Consider the following 15587-nt stretch of genomic DNA (forward strand, 5'->3'; position numbering starts at 1 on the left):
ATTAAATTATTTAAATTAATTTTTAAGTAACAAATTGCTAGTTTATGAATCATTCAATTATGTACATTCAAATTGAATGTGATTAATTTAAAATTGGCAATGAGAATAATATATCTAGCCTTAATTCGTTTGACTTTTAATTAAACTTTTAATTTGGTTATTGTTATTAGAAACTTTTTCTACATTAATGCGTGATTGTATAAGGTAAAGATTGTATAACAAAACAAAAAATTACGAAAGTACCCGCTTGGTTGTTTTAATTAAATTTTAGTTTGAAAAATGCGAAAACTTGTTTTGGAAACAAATTTTTAACATTTGCATTTTCTAGGAGTAATCTACTTTGATTCTGGAATAAAGCACCCAAAAATCATTTTGAATCATTACGATTACAAGATCAAAGTTCGCTCAGGACACAAAACCCGTTGGGTTTGCTCAGCTTCTTACAAAACGAAATGTAGGGCTGGGGTTACAACAACGGGAAAGATTGCTTACATTAAGAATGAACACAATCATCCACCCAATCTTAATAGAAATTACGATAACATGATGTATCAACTCGTAACTATTGCGAAAAAGTGTAACACTGAAACTAAATAAATTTTGACTTTACTCGAGCAGAATGTTATTTTTGTTACAATGTGTTTTGAGAAATTACGTTTAAATTTATTATTTGTGTATTGTTTTAGGAATAATTTATTTTGCCAACACTGGGAAAAAGAACCCGAGACTTATACTGAAAAATCATCAATATAGACTCAAAATTAAAGGAAATAATAAAACAGTTTGGATTTGTTCAACTTATGCGAGAACTAAATGCGAATCGAGATTGGTTACAACCGGATCAACTGTTTTTGTAAAGGGGTTACATAACCACCCCCCTAAACCTGTACAAACTCAACATTTACCCCACCATTGTGTGTCTATTATAAATCTATAATTTATTGACCATTTGTTTGAATAAAATTACAAAATTATTTGTTGCTTTATTTTCCTGAAATATAGTCTTATTTTTTCAAATTTGGTGACATTTCTTATTTTTAGGTACAATATTCTTCGACGTAGGCAAGAAATACCCAAAAATAATACTTAACAACTACTCCTACACCGTTCATAAAAAACTAACGAACAGAACTTGCTGGATTTGTCCTTCGTATTACAAGACCAAATGTAGATGTAAAGTTACGACAACGGGACGAGTTGTACACATTACTGGGGAACATAACCATGGCCCTAATAGTGATATTTCGAAATATAAAAATATGTTGTCACAAGTTGTGCAAATCGTTAAAACTAAGCCAAAGCAGTGAAAAAACTGACCTTTTTGTGTATATTTTTTCCTTTTTGTTTGATTTGTATTAGTATTATGTGTCCAACGGTTCCTTATGTAAACTTAAAAACTGTAAAAATAGTGTTTCAGTTGTCGAAAAAACAAGTAAATTAAATTTATGACTTATGAAATTTGGTAAACATGTTTTGTGCTTATTATTAAATAAAAATTTAAAGGAAGCTTTTTTGGTTATTTATACAGACCTTACAACTGGAATTTAGACTAAAATAAATCAATTATTTACATGTCCTTCTAGTGTCAAAATTCAAAATTTTTTGATGCTTGAAATGCTTTTTCCTCTACTCGCGAATGGCGTATTAATTTTTAACTTTAAAATTCTCCTTACACTTGAAATTGTTTCTTCTGTTTATAAATTTTAATTCAGACGTTGGGAATTATACAAAATTCTCAATAAAAGTTAAAATTTTCCCTTTTAAAATGTTTTATTTTAACTACTGGGTGTCCGTTTTTATTGTTACAAATTTAATTAGGTGATAGAATATTCAATTTTAAGCCAAATGTTTCCTATGAATATTCCAGGTGAATAAAAAGTATGGAACCAAACGTCTTTTTCTTAAACTATTTATTTTCTGGAAAAACTAATTGATGAATTAGTAAAAATGTGTTGTAAGAATATAAATTTTCGAATTTGTTTTTGTTTTTCGAGTTCTTTATTTTTTTAAATGGCAACCCACTATAAAACTATTTTCCTCATGAAGGTTATGAATTATGATCTAAGGATTAACTAAAAAAATTTCGTTTTGAAAATACGATCACATTTTTATTTACTTTAATTTATATTAATTTTTATTTTCTGGAGGCAAATGATTAAAAAAAACTATTGTTTCTATACTTTATATTTATCCATAATATCGAAAAATACTATGTAAAGAACATTAGGACTGAAATGCTGTTTTTAATGCGTTTTTTCCAATATTTCACAATAGATCAAATTTTAAAATTTATTACAGCTAATGATAATCTTTATACACCGAAACGAATTCAAAAATAAAATGTTTAAATGTTGAATCAGAGGTGTTTTAAACTGGGAGACAAGAGGTAAAACGAATTTAATTTTAGATTTTTATGCTGTTTTTGAAAAACAGTAAGTTATATCGAATCATCGCAAGAGACTTCTTTTTTGTGGGAAACTATGGAATTTAGGATTGTTTAGGTGTACCAAATTTTGTAATTTTATCTAAAATGGTTTCTGAAATATTAGAAAAAACATTAAACGACGCACGTTTTTCAGGGGGTGTAGTTCCTTTACTTACTATTATTCGATACATATTCATAGGAAACTTTTGTATTAAAATTGAATAATTTTTCTTGCACTTGAAATTAAATTTTTAACTATTCCTAATTTTAAATTGTTGGAATTCTATCTTTAAATTATGTTAGATTGTTAAGTTGTACCGTAAAACGGGGTTTCTTTGACATAGTTTGAGAGGTTTTGTTAATGTAACTTTTTTATTTGTTGCAATATTTTCTTGAAACAATTAGCATCAGAACAATTGATCCTCCTGCTTTAACAAACAAACTTAAAATTTTGCCTCAAGGTCATAGTTAAAAAAAATAGAAAATTTGGGCTATTTTGACAGTCCCTTTAATTTCGTTGAAAATGAAATTTATGCTTGCCTGGGGGGTACTTTGACATCTTAAAACTAAAAATATGTAATATATGATGTAAATAAGCTTTATTAAACTCATTAAATACTAAACATAATATATATATTTTATTTGTATTTTCTTAAAAAAAAATGAATAAGTCATTTTTTGTTATGTTGTGGCTTTTATATGGCATAAAAATAAAATAAACATTTCATTATTACTGAAAATGAAACAAAATTAGTAGTCCCATAACGCGTCAAAATAACCCCATTTTACGATATGTTTAAAAAACGGAGAGTAAATTGAAGGTTGGTACTAAAGTACAAAATTGTGATTTTCTGAACATTTTTCGATTTTTTGGCAGAATATCGCTGGTAGATTTGTCAAACAGAAAATTTCAGACTTCTAACGAAAGCAATTCTTTATAATTTTGCATAAAAAACTAGTAGTTTACATTATGTAAATATTTTCAGGAGTGATCTATTTCGTACCTGGAAACAAGCACCCAAAATTGATTCTGGATTGCAATGACTACGTCATAAATAGAAGACTACAAAACAAAACAATGTGGAAATGTGCCTCTTACTCCAGAACCAACTGCAAATCACGTGTACACACAACAGGTCGTGAAGTAGTAGTCACTAAAGTTGCACATAATCACAAACCTAGACTTAGAGATCAAGACTTTAGCAAAATGACTTCTCAACTTGTATACATCAGTCGATTGTAAACATTTTAATAAATAAATAAATCAAAAAAAAATTTCTAATTAAAAATTTTAATTGTTTTCTGTGAGGTTAACTGAATAATATTTCAGGTGTAATTTTTTTATAAAAAAAGAAAAAAGACGAGGGAACGTATTTTTTATGGTAAAATCTATTGCAGTTCAAGACTGACAACATTAGCACGACAAATTGTACAAATAAATAAGGCGAAAACGTTTTAGTTTTTTTTTTGTTTTTTTTTTAATTTTGTTAATTTCGTGTTTTTATTCTTTTTATTTCAGGTGTGATATTTTACATACCCGGGATTAAGAACCAAAAACTGGTTTTAAACTATCACGACTACATTATTAATAGAAAAAAACAAGACAAAACGTTGTGGATTTGTGCTTCTTACAGCAAAACCAGTTGCAGATCAAGATTGACAACATACGGAGATGTGGTTTTTGTCACTAATGAACACCACAATCACGACCCTAGACTAATCGATTTAAATGTAAAAGAAGCAGTGCCACAACTTGTACATATTGTAAATAAAATAAAATCTTAATTCGTGTGTTTTTCTTTGCAATATGACGCCCTTTGTGATTTTTCTCTTGACACTGGTTTCATTTCAGGGCACATTTACTTCGATGTGGGTACAAAAAATCCCAAAATTATTTTGGAGGAGTTTGAGTATCTAATCTGGCGTAAAAAAATTGAGGAAACTATTTGGATTTGCAAAAAATATTTTCATCCACAAACGGAAAGGTGCAAAGTCCGGGTTGTTACTAAAATGCGCTCAGCTTATATTTATGGCAAACATAATCATTTGCCAAATTTGAGAAGTCACAGACATAAAGATTTATTACCTCAAGTTGTAACTATTTTTCGAGGTGACTTGAAATAAAAAATCAAGACTTAATTACGTTGTTTTATTACTAATATTTAAGTTTTTTAGTTTTGACAAGGTGAGTCAGTGGGAGTTGCTTCACTTCATGCTATTTCGGTCTAATTATTTAATTTTTATTTATTTAAAATATTTTTTTCTACAATCACGAGTGAAGTTGTTCGCATTGCACGAAGTTAACCATTTTTACTTAAAGTTGCTAAATTCACAACAGTGCGTGAATTAGGTACTCATTTCATACAATTTATTCACGCACTGACAGAAACATGACAACTCAATTTTGAAATTAAGACAACAAGAGTTTCAAACTATGTTGTCTTCAAAATTTTTCCAACACTAATATTGAATAAGAAATTTATTAAATTCAGAAAATGTTGTAAAGAAATTTGTCAAAATTGACAAAATGTCAAGATTTGAGTATTTTATGTACTTAAAAATTACGTTGTGATTGACGACATACTTTATAGAAGAGCGTATATTAATGGCAACATCAGAGGTAAGTTTAAATGCACCATAAAAACAGCATAAGATATTAGTGTGGAAAAAAAATGAAAGTGAGTGAAAGATGTTTTCAATATTTCTCTTTTTTAATCATTGTTTCGAGATTTTTTAAATCACGCTATTTCTTTTTTAAATTAATTTTTTTCCAAATATAAACAAAATTTAAAAATGAAGTTTATAAAGAGCGACTGAAAATGAAAAATGAAAGTAGGTTTTTGAAAAAATTAGATTAATGAATTTTAAATTTGTTTTTATGAAAATTCATATACCAGGTGAACAGAAAATACAGGGTGAGCCAGAACTCGCGCCCCAGAGAAAAATGCCATATAAGGTAAGATACCAGGAACATGGAAAAAATGTTAAAAAAAATTTATCTATAAGTTATGAGGGTTTAAAGTTTGTACCTTGACTCTATTTATTTCTATTGGAAAAATATTTTTCAAAGTTTTTTTGCTATAGGCTATTAAAAAAGGAAACAAGGAAGCTGTATCCTAAATTGTAACTCTGTTCAATGTTATTTGAGGCTTTTATTGGCAAAATTTTTGTTTCTTTACTAAATAATTGTAAAAAAACATATACAAGATCATCAGTATCATTAAATAGATATAAAAAAATGTCAAATGTCAAAAAATAAATGTCAAAATTTTTTGACAGATAGAATTTTTTAAACATTTTTTTCATGTTTCTGATATCTTACCTTACTTGAGAATTTTCTCTGGGGCGCGACTTCTGGCGCACCCTGTATGTAACCAATAAACGTTTTTTGATTAAAGTATTTATTTTTTGAAAAAACTAATTATGAATGATAAAGTACGGGAAATATGTGATGTTTCTAAAGAATAAAATTTTTCGAATTTTTTTTGTGTTGCAAAATTTTTATGAAGCTTTCATAATAATTAATGAATGGTAGTTAAAAATATCTTATATTTGGTAACTAAAAATACAAGACAATTAACTTTCTTGCAATTTTTAAGGTCTAAAGCTTCCTAATGTTATTTTTGTTTAAAAATTAAATTAAAAAAAGATTATTTGAAGTATCCATCTCCAATGACTCACTTCACTCTATATCCTTCCCAACATTATCAATTTTTAGGTTGTTTTTAGTTTGAAACTATTGCCCGAATGCGTTTTAATTCGGATTCATTTCAGATGTGATATATTTTGACGTTGCAACGAAAAATCCCAAGATTGTGATAGACGATCACGACTATTTAGTCTACCGCAAAGAAACAAATCGGACGATTTGGAAATGCAATCATTATTTCAATTCGAGAGAAAATCGATGCAAGTCGACAATTGTGACAAGCGGTCGAATTGTACGAATCAACAACCACCAACACAACCATGAAGCCAAACCCCGAAAAGACCGTAAATTTCGAAATTTGTTGTCTCAATACGTTACAATTTTGCGTGATCCATAAATTAGAATATGTGTTTTGTAGGTGATGGATATTTAATAAATGTGTGATATTGAACGAGTGTTTTTCTCATTTTTTGTTTGATTATTCTGTGTGTGACATTTTGTTGGAATGATTTATTAGTAAGATACGTATTTTAGGTGTCATTTATTTCGGTGTTGGGGATAAGAATCCGAAAATTTTCTTAGACGGTTATGACTATCTCTTACTGAAGAAGTATCCAGATAGGACAACTTGGTTGTGTACTTCGTATTATGGAAGACTTAGAGAAAAGCAGAGATGTAGAAGCAGAATTGTGACCAGGGGACGAGTAGTTTATGTTAGCGGTGTGCATAATCACCAACCTAGAGTTAAAAGTAGGAATCGGTACAGGGATATGATCTCAGATGTTGTTAGAATAGTAAGGATTTAATTTATCAATGTGTTAATTTATTATTATGAAATAAAAAATAAACAAAATTTGTGTTATGATTTTTTTTTGAATAAATTAATAAAAAGAAGCGATTTATAAACAAAGTTGCGAAGGTACGTGTTTGTCCTGCGAACATTTTTTAAAGAAATTGTTTTTATCATTCCACAGTTTGTATTTTTTTGTGTTAATTCTAGTTTTTGTAGGTACGATTTATTTCGATGTGGCTGTGAAAAACCCAAAAATTATTTTGGATGGATATGACTATCTTATTTATCGGAAATTGCCTCATAAGACTGTATGGACATGTTCACAATATTATACAACTCTCAAGCAAAATAGGTGCAAAACTAAAGTAACTACAATTGGAAGACAAGCGGTAGTGGAAGGGAGACACAATCACTATCCGAAATTGTTTAAATATGCAGGAATGACGTCACAGGTGGTCACTGTCAAGAAGATACTAAAGTAGTTTGAACTAGTTTTATTTTTTACGTGAGAATGTGTAATTTTTGTTTTACATTTTTTATAATTATTTTTTTTTTCACACATGCTTTGAAATTTGAAAGCAACACTTCTGTGAAAGCAAATAATTATAACTTTTGTATTGTGTTAGTGTGTTTTTTTAGAACTACAACCCTTAATCTGAGCCAAATAAAGATGAGAGGAAAAACTAAAATTTTTGTTAATGTTTTACATAACTCTTAAGAAACTAATTCTTAGACAGTAAAAAATTTGATCGGCAACAAAACAATGTATTATATGTTAAAAAGAAAAATACACAAACACGAAATAATGTTTTCGATTGTATTTCTGTTTTAAACAATCTTTTTAAGTGCAAAATTTTAATTTTTGTTATTACACTTATGTACCTTATACATAAATAAACTCTTACTAGAAATAGTTTTCAATTTATATTTCGCATATGGCTGGATTTAGATAGTATTTCTTTAATTAATATTTGTATTGTATACGTAATAAAAAATAAAACTTTGAATCTATTTTTTTAATAAATATTCTTCAATGTTCTTTCATAATTCGGGAGCGTTATATCCTTATTTCTCAGATAGAACCACTCATAAGTTGTATTTTTAATTTTTTAATGAAAATTGCTTATTCACTTATTTTATACTGTAAGGTAAATCAACCTTCTCAGTTCTATTTTGAGTCCGGTAAATAAAAATTATTATGGTATCAAAGTCGGTAAGTGAACCCAAGCAACACTTTATTTTTTTATTTTTTTTATTTTTGACACAATAAAACGTCAAGTCAATTGTGTGAAAGACATATAATTTCAAAAATTTTTAAAAGGAATCATAGAAAAAGTTTGCAAATTTTCTCATTTATTACACGATGAAATAGTAAGTGTTTTAATTTATAATTAAAAATTAGGCGTTGATTCTTTTTATATGTTTGGTAATACCGATTGTCATTGACAAAACTGAAGCCTCAAATTTCAAAATGTTTAAGTTGGAACAAGTAGTATGGAGAATTCTCGCCAAACATTTCAAAATTTTGTTGCGACGTATTCAAGCATAGGCCATAATACCTACTATAAATAAATTCATCGTAGTGTTATTAATTTTTGAGCACGAGGATTTGTTGGACAAAAAAATATAAAAAGACGTGTTTTAAAATGCATCAATATGGAAGGAGGGCATTTATTGTAATTTATATACTAAAATTTGTGTTTATTTGTTATTTTGACCTTAACCTTAAATTTATTTCTGTACGATTTACATCCAGAGTGTATGTATGTATGTATACACCATGTATGTATGTATGTATGTACCAACCACTCTAATTATAAATTTAAATGATTTCCCGGTATATTTTATTTATATATATATATATATATATATATATATATATATATACCTACCTACTTTACTATCCCTACAAAATAAAAACCTTACCCTGCACTTGATTTGGTAAGTACTGCATTTTTATTTTGAAATGTGAACTTGAAATCAGACTTGTAAATATACAGAGTGTACCAGATTATAACTAATTATTGTTATAAAAATGGTAATCACCACTCTTCAAGTTAGCTGTGCTCTATAGAAATTATGAATAGAATCACTATGTTCGGTTTTCTTAACAACCAATGAAATATGTCTCCAAGGCGGTCATATTTAAATTGAATTTTTTTATAAATTTTTAATTCTTACATTCTGACAGTGCTTACAGTTTTATAAGATGTTTTGGAAAATTCATTACAAATTTAGGGTAAAGAGATGATGATGACAGTGATTTTGGCAATAATTTTGAAGATTTAGACTATAAATTTTAGATTTTTTCTAATTTTGTTTGTTGTACATACATATTAAATCAGATTTTAACTGTGATTGGTTGTTTTATGTCAAGGGGGCAGATCAAATGTTATAACGGCCCTACTAACGGGTGTTTTTTTTTTAATTTGGCGTCAACCTATCCATGAAAGTTCGATTGTGAACGAACCGTCCTAACGATAGTTATTAATCTCACATTCGACAGCTCGCCGGGCGTATTAAAAATTGTGGTTCGTTCACAATATACTCATATTACCGCCAACTATGACGTCAAATTTAAATAAACATCCTTTTTAAGTAACCACATGAATTATTTTAGTGGTGCACATCAAAGGTTTTCCTTTTACATCGACTATTCAGTTAATACAGAATTTTTGCACATACATTTTTTTATTGATATGAGGGTTATTCACGAGAGGGTTACTTCTGAATTTTTTTTGCCGCAACACATTATACATATTGCTACAATTTCTTGATTTCAAATTTTGAAAATAATTATAACCGAATCCACGTCAAGGGCGGATCCAGGGGAGGGGGCCAACCCCCCCCCCCAAACTTGCCACCAAAAGCTTCAATTTTTTATATTTAAATTTTAATATAAAAACCTTATGACCTAAAGTTTTTAAATAAAATCATTAGAATTCTTTTTAAATCACACTTATTAATACAAATCATACATATACCGAGAGATCAAAGTAATTTGTAATCATTTTTGGATCCGAAAACGTACAGTTCGGAATTAAAATTTCGGTCAGTACTGTCATTTTCATAATGTAAACTCTAAAATAACCTTTATATTAATAACCTCATTTTTTACTCTTGTCATATTTATGTCATTTTGACTTATTTACTTTCAAAAATAGTGATTTGTGGCATAATAATGGGTAGGCAGCAGATCTTAATAAATTTCCTAAGACAGATAAATTGTTTAATTAATAAATTTAACAACAAATAAAAATAAATATAATTCTCAAATGTCAGTCATGATGACAGTAAAAGGTAGTTTTTGAACTAACTGCACGTGAAACGTCAACAAATAAAATGACAAGTCGAAAACGGCAAAATGGGCTGGAATTAGTCGCCGACATATAATAATAAGACCGTTCTTTTTTGAAGGTAAATCATAAATTTAGTTATCTTTTTGTTCATGGAATTTTACCTTTTCACTTGTCATTTTATTTGACGTTTCACAGACATACGCACAGGACATACGTTTTCGGATACAAGGAAAAATTATCTTGATCTCTCGATACTTCCTTAGTTTTTACTAATTTAAAAAGAAATCATAAATTGTAATGTTCTTTGGGCCACATCTTAGGTATCTAATTAAATTAAGTTTATATCTCTTTGAATAATGAACTTTACCAACTCGCTAGAATAGCTTATACACTATTTTCAACTTGTTTTAAAATCCTACACTTTTTGGTTTTTGGGTAATGACGGCAGCGACATTTTTTTTTAATGGAAACTCCCATTTTTTTAGCGAATTCGATAGATAATTGTCGAAATGGCAACACCAAAATATTATGTATTACATAGTTAAAAAAAATATCCAAAAAGTGAAATAATATCAATAAAAAATAAAGATACAATTTTAAATCAAGTTAAAAAGTTTGTAATTTTTAAAAAGAAAATTGACCTTCGAGCATTTTTCCAAAATAAAATATTTTCAGCTTTAATATATTCTATAATTTTGCCGCTCACTGCATACCCTCATCATTTAATTTTTTTTAGGTAGCCCCCCTCAAAATTAATTCCTGGATCCGCCCCTGATCCACGTTATAGTCGTCGAAGTAATCGTTGAAAGGAATCATTTTAAGTTGGCTACCATGCGAAAATTCAAACAATCCTAATCTCAATCCTCCCTAAAACTGTGTACCCCAGTTTTTGAGGAAGCAAAAAATAATTAAAGCTAACAACCTAATTATCATAGGGTAGCAAACAACAACTTTTGTCATCTTTTGATGTGATTAAATTTGTTCTGATTGACACTAATGACACTTTTTGTGTGAATCAGCATTTAAATTAAAGACATTTCTGGCAAATCTATCTAATTTTGATTTCTAATTTAAAAGAAATATAAAATTTGTATAGTGGAGTAATACGCGATGTATTACATTTGTAAAAAAAGATGAGATAATAAACCACAATTTCAATAAGCTCCGCAGCACGAGCTTGCTTTGGGAATGGTGAATACTAAGGTACTAGATGCTGTCATAGACAGAGGTATGTAGTACCTTTTTTAATACTTTCCTTCATAGTAGAAATTAAACCCCTAGTAGGCAACATGATTTTTAACATCCACAATAATGTATGTCTTCTGAACCGTCGTATACTCATTGTAGTTTAGCACGGCTCAGAACCACATATGTGTTTTTTACGAGTACATACCCTGTACCAAGAAAGAATAGAAATAAAAAAAAGTTCTGAGTAAGCTGTTTTCTAAAACAACAGCTTGTGAGGAGGAACTACCATAAAAATGTGCGACTTTTCAGGAATTATTATTTACTCGTACATCTGAAAGATCATTCTGATTAGGTTGTGATATGAGAAAAATTAATGTAGTTTGCCATTTAAATGAATTTAAAAAATTATAGAACTTGTAAATTTCTTTGGTATTCACATTTTTCTAGTGCTTACTATGTAGTTTAAACAGAAAAGGCTAGTTGTATCTTTTTTTGCACACTGGAAAATGTGTAAGTTATTTGTTATGTTTCGTCTGTTTGTTGTACGTACTAGTTTAGTTATTCATTTTGTAACTTATAACGATGTTAAGCAACGCTTTTTTTAGTAATTACTAATTTTATCGGACCGATTACATATCGATTTTCAGATTATCTTGGCCGCCATATTTTTTAGTTTTCTGTTTTTGGTACTCATTGAGAGCACGACTCATCTAATTTTAGCTTTTTTTAGGTATTATTCATTTCATTAAAGGTCTGAAACACCCAAAACTCATACTCTACAACAACGAATTTGTCGTGCACCAAAAAGGCTTAAGCCGAACAAGATGGCGTTGTTCCCAATGCAACAAAACCAAATGCAGGGCATCTTTATTTACTCAAGGCAAACTAGTTCGTGTAGTGGACGCTCATAATCATCCACCAACGATGCAAAACAAACAATTTGAAAGTTTATTTAGTCAAACTGTTACGATTGTTGTCAAAAAATAGTAGCAATATTTGATAGTTTCTTATAAAGTTGTTTTTATTTATCGGCTTGTTTTATTTTTACTTTTCCCTTACACCAATTTGCGAGTTTTTATCATTCTTTTGATAAAACTTATTACTTTCAGATGTTATTTACTTCAGAAAAGGTTTCAAAAACCCCAAGCTTATTTTAAACTACAACGAATTTTGGGTCCACCAAAAAAGACAAAAGGGCACAAGATGGCGCTGTGCGATGTTCCATAAAACAAAATGCAAAGCAGCCTTGTCTACTTCCAAAAAAATCGTGCGTTTAATGCCGGGAGAACATAATCATCCGCCATTGTTAAAAAGCCAAAATGTCGACAATTTATTCCGACAAAATGTTACTATAATTAGAGATAACAATTGTGACTAAGTGACATGAATAAATACTAATTAAACTATTCGTTTCATTTTTTATTTTATTTCTTTTTCAGCAACCGTTCACTTTATAAAGGGGATAAAATATCCGGAAATTATATTTGAGCACAACAAGTATATAGTTCACCACAAACTGAAAACTAAAACCAGATGGCGCTGTGTGACGTTCAAAACTTCCGGGTGTAAAGCCGTCCTATGGACCAGCGGAGGAACGGTTTGTGTGGGCAGATTTAACCATGACCACAAACCGGTAATGGTGAATTTTCGACTCGACAATGCCTTCAAAATAATGAGAAAATAAATTTTGAATATTTGCATTTTTGTGTTTTTTTGGCGCACTCGGCTACGGTTCGTGTTGACTCACTTTTCTAAAGTATTGTTGTTTTAGGAACAGTGCATTTTGTCCGAGGAATGAAGTATCCAAAATTAATTTTTGAAGGAAACGGGTTTACGATACATTCGAGAAAAAACGGGAAAACAAGATGGCGTTGTTCGTTAACTAAAAGACATAAATGTAACGCTCGGGTGTTTTCGTATGAAACAACACTCGAGGTGATAGGTCGACATAATCACGATCCAACTGAGAAAAAAGCCAGATTTTTTAATTTAACGACTCGTGAGTTTACAGTTGTAAGAAAATTGAAATAAATTATTTTCAAGCAAAATTTTTATAAATCGAAAATCCTATACCCCTACACCGATTCGTACAACCGAGGAATAAAGTTTGGTTGTTTTAGGTTTAGTTTACTTCACTTCGGGCAAAAAGTATCCAAAATTAATACTGGACCGAAACATTTTCATAATTGCTTCGAAATTTGATGGTCAAACTAAATGGAGATGTTCCTTGAATACCAGAAGTAGATGCAAAGTCAGATTGCTTTCATATGGAAAAACAGTAGAGTTGAAGGGCACCCATAACCACCCTCCAATGTTACAAGAAAAGGACTTTGTCAACTTAGCCAGCCATGAAATTACATTAATTCGAAAAAATTGTAACAATTAATGACACAATAAATTATTCGTACTCACTTTAATTTATTTAAAGTTGCCTGAATGTCGTGGTAGAGTCGAAGAAAATAGTGTTTTTTACTGTGGTTGTTTTTAGGTATTGTGTATGTGGTGCGTGGTCACAAAAACCCCAAACTGGTTTTAGACCGAAACGAGTTTGTGATTAATCACAAAGGGGCTCAGAAGACAAGATGGAGATGCACTTCGTACTACAAGACGAAATGTGGTTGTTATTTAATAACTCAAGCTGGAAAAGTCAATGTTTTTAAAATACATAATCATAGTCCCACTGTTGAAGATTTTCAATATAGCGATGTTTGCAGCCAGAGGGTCATAATTAGACGGAGATAACTTTGTATTATAGAGAGAGAGAGAGAAAAAAATAAATTGTTTTTCCATGCAGTGTTTTATTTTCTTTGCAATGACGAAAAACACGAAACATTTTTTTTTTCTTTTTAGGTGAAATTTATGTTTTGCCGGGCCACAAAAACCCCAAAATTCTTGTTGATGGTCACGATTTTCACTGCAAGTATCAAACTATGAGGAGGACTTTGTGGTGGTGCTGCTCCCGTCGTAGAACTCTATGCAAGGCCAAAGTCGTAACACATGGCCGAATTATGGAAATTATCAATAGTCATAATCATGAGCCAAAAAGAGAAATCATTGAGAGGCAGAACGAAATCATTGCTCAAAAAATGACTTTTCAAAAAGTCTACAAAGGAGACAAAAAGTGAATGTTATGTACTTGTTTTTTACTTCTAAAATAAATGGGAAAAAGTCATGTTTATTTTTTTATCACTTGCGAAAATGGAACAACTTCCATCTTTCTGATTACATGTTTTTTAGGTAGTTCCATTTATTTCATTCCGGGACGAAAAAACCCAAGAATTCTTCTAGGCAACAATATTTTTAGTTGCAATCGCAAAAAAATGCATAAAACATGGTGGCGCTGTGACCACTACTATAAGAGTAAGTGTTTAGCTGGAGTTGTAACGTCTGGAAAAAGTATCGAATTAATTAATAAACATAACCATCCAGAACGGGAAAAAAGGGTATTTGCAAATATGGTTCGCCACAGTGTTGAAATTACTGATGGAAAATATAATTCTGTACAGATGAAAAAAGATGGAGAATATGTAGTTATAGATTAAATTGGGCTATTAAAAGTTTCAAAAGCAGTATTATTTTTGGCAGTCACTTGTTTGCAGTATTATTTTTACAGAATTTGTTATTAGTTTTTGTAATTGTTATTGGAAAAGTTTTCTATGAAATAAATTTTTGTTTATAGCAGTTTTTTTCGTTTCTCTTTTTTATTTTACAGATTTGTAACTGTAAAAAAGTATGCGTTTATCTGTTCAAAATGGCGCAACGAAACCTTATCCACTAATATTTCTCTTTTTCTAAAAATATTCTAGTATTGGCAGAAACTAAATATACTTGTGATACATACACAATTTTTTGTCTAAATTCTAGCATTGTATTAATTTAAAATTCTTGTAGGTGCTGTATACTTTATCTCTGGATCGAAGTACCCGAAACTAGTTTTGGACAAATTCGACTATTCATTTCAACACCAAAATAAAAACAAAACGAGATGGCGTTGCACTTGGTATTTTAGAAACCGTTGTAAAGCTGCACTTTTCACATACGGAAAAGTTGTCGAAATTCACAATGAGCACAATCATGAACCAAACACTGAAACAATTGATTGTTCCTCTTTACCCACCCATGATGTTATTATAAAGAGAAAATAAAATTGTTCCTGAATAAACATTTTTAATTAAGTACATGTGCCTTTTATGTACAATAATTATGTTTTTTTTTACTAATTTTGTAATGTTT

General features: G+C 29.6%; 1 protein-coding gene across 23 annotated transcripts in view; it reads left to right on the plus strand.

Annotated features, from left to right (window-relative positions):
• The window catches only part of LOC123010062 (protein tramtrack, beta isoform-like), a 47453-nt gene that overhangs the window by 24286 nt on the left and 7580 nt on the right, over positions 1-15587 (plus strand). Inside the window, exons 4-5 of one of the 23 annotated variants that reach the window (XM_044406734.1) lie at positions 13126-13367; positions 13475-13495. The exons of 5 other annotated variants lie outside the window; for them this stretch is intronic. In XM_044406734.1, coding sequence (XP_044262669.1) covers positions 13126-13367; positions 13475-13480 — 248 coding nt within the window. In that variant the 3' untranslated portion in view covers positions 13481-13495. Of the gene's footprint in view, positions 1-328; positions 613-686; positions 953-1041; positions 1360-3411; positions 3684-3944; positions 4226-4277; positions 4565-6199; positions 6487-6608; positions 6896-7083; positions 7712-12084; positions 12357-12463; positions 12748-12793; positions 13054-13125; positions 13401-13474; positions 13767-13842; positions 14146-14204; positions 14495-15245; positions 15530-15587 lie in introns of those variants that run through there. 17 more of the 23 variants (XM_044406728.1, XM_044406710.1, XM_044406729.1 and 14 more) reach the window with 17 other exon arrangements.

Source organism: Tribolium madens, unplaced genomic scaffold, assembly GCF_015345945.1.
Source record: "Tribolium madens isolate multiple individuals breed KSU strain unplaced genomic scaffold, Tmad_KSU_1.1 Scaffold_7;HRSCAF=85;Tcas5.2_LG10, whole genome shotgun sequence".
Classification (NCBI taxonomy): Eukaryota; Metazoa; Arthropoda; class Insecta; order Coleoptera; family Tenebrionidae; genus Tribolium; species Tribolium madens.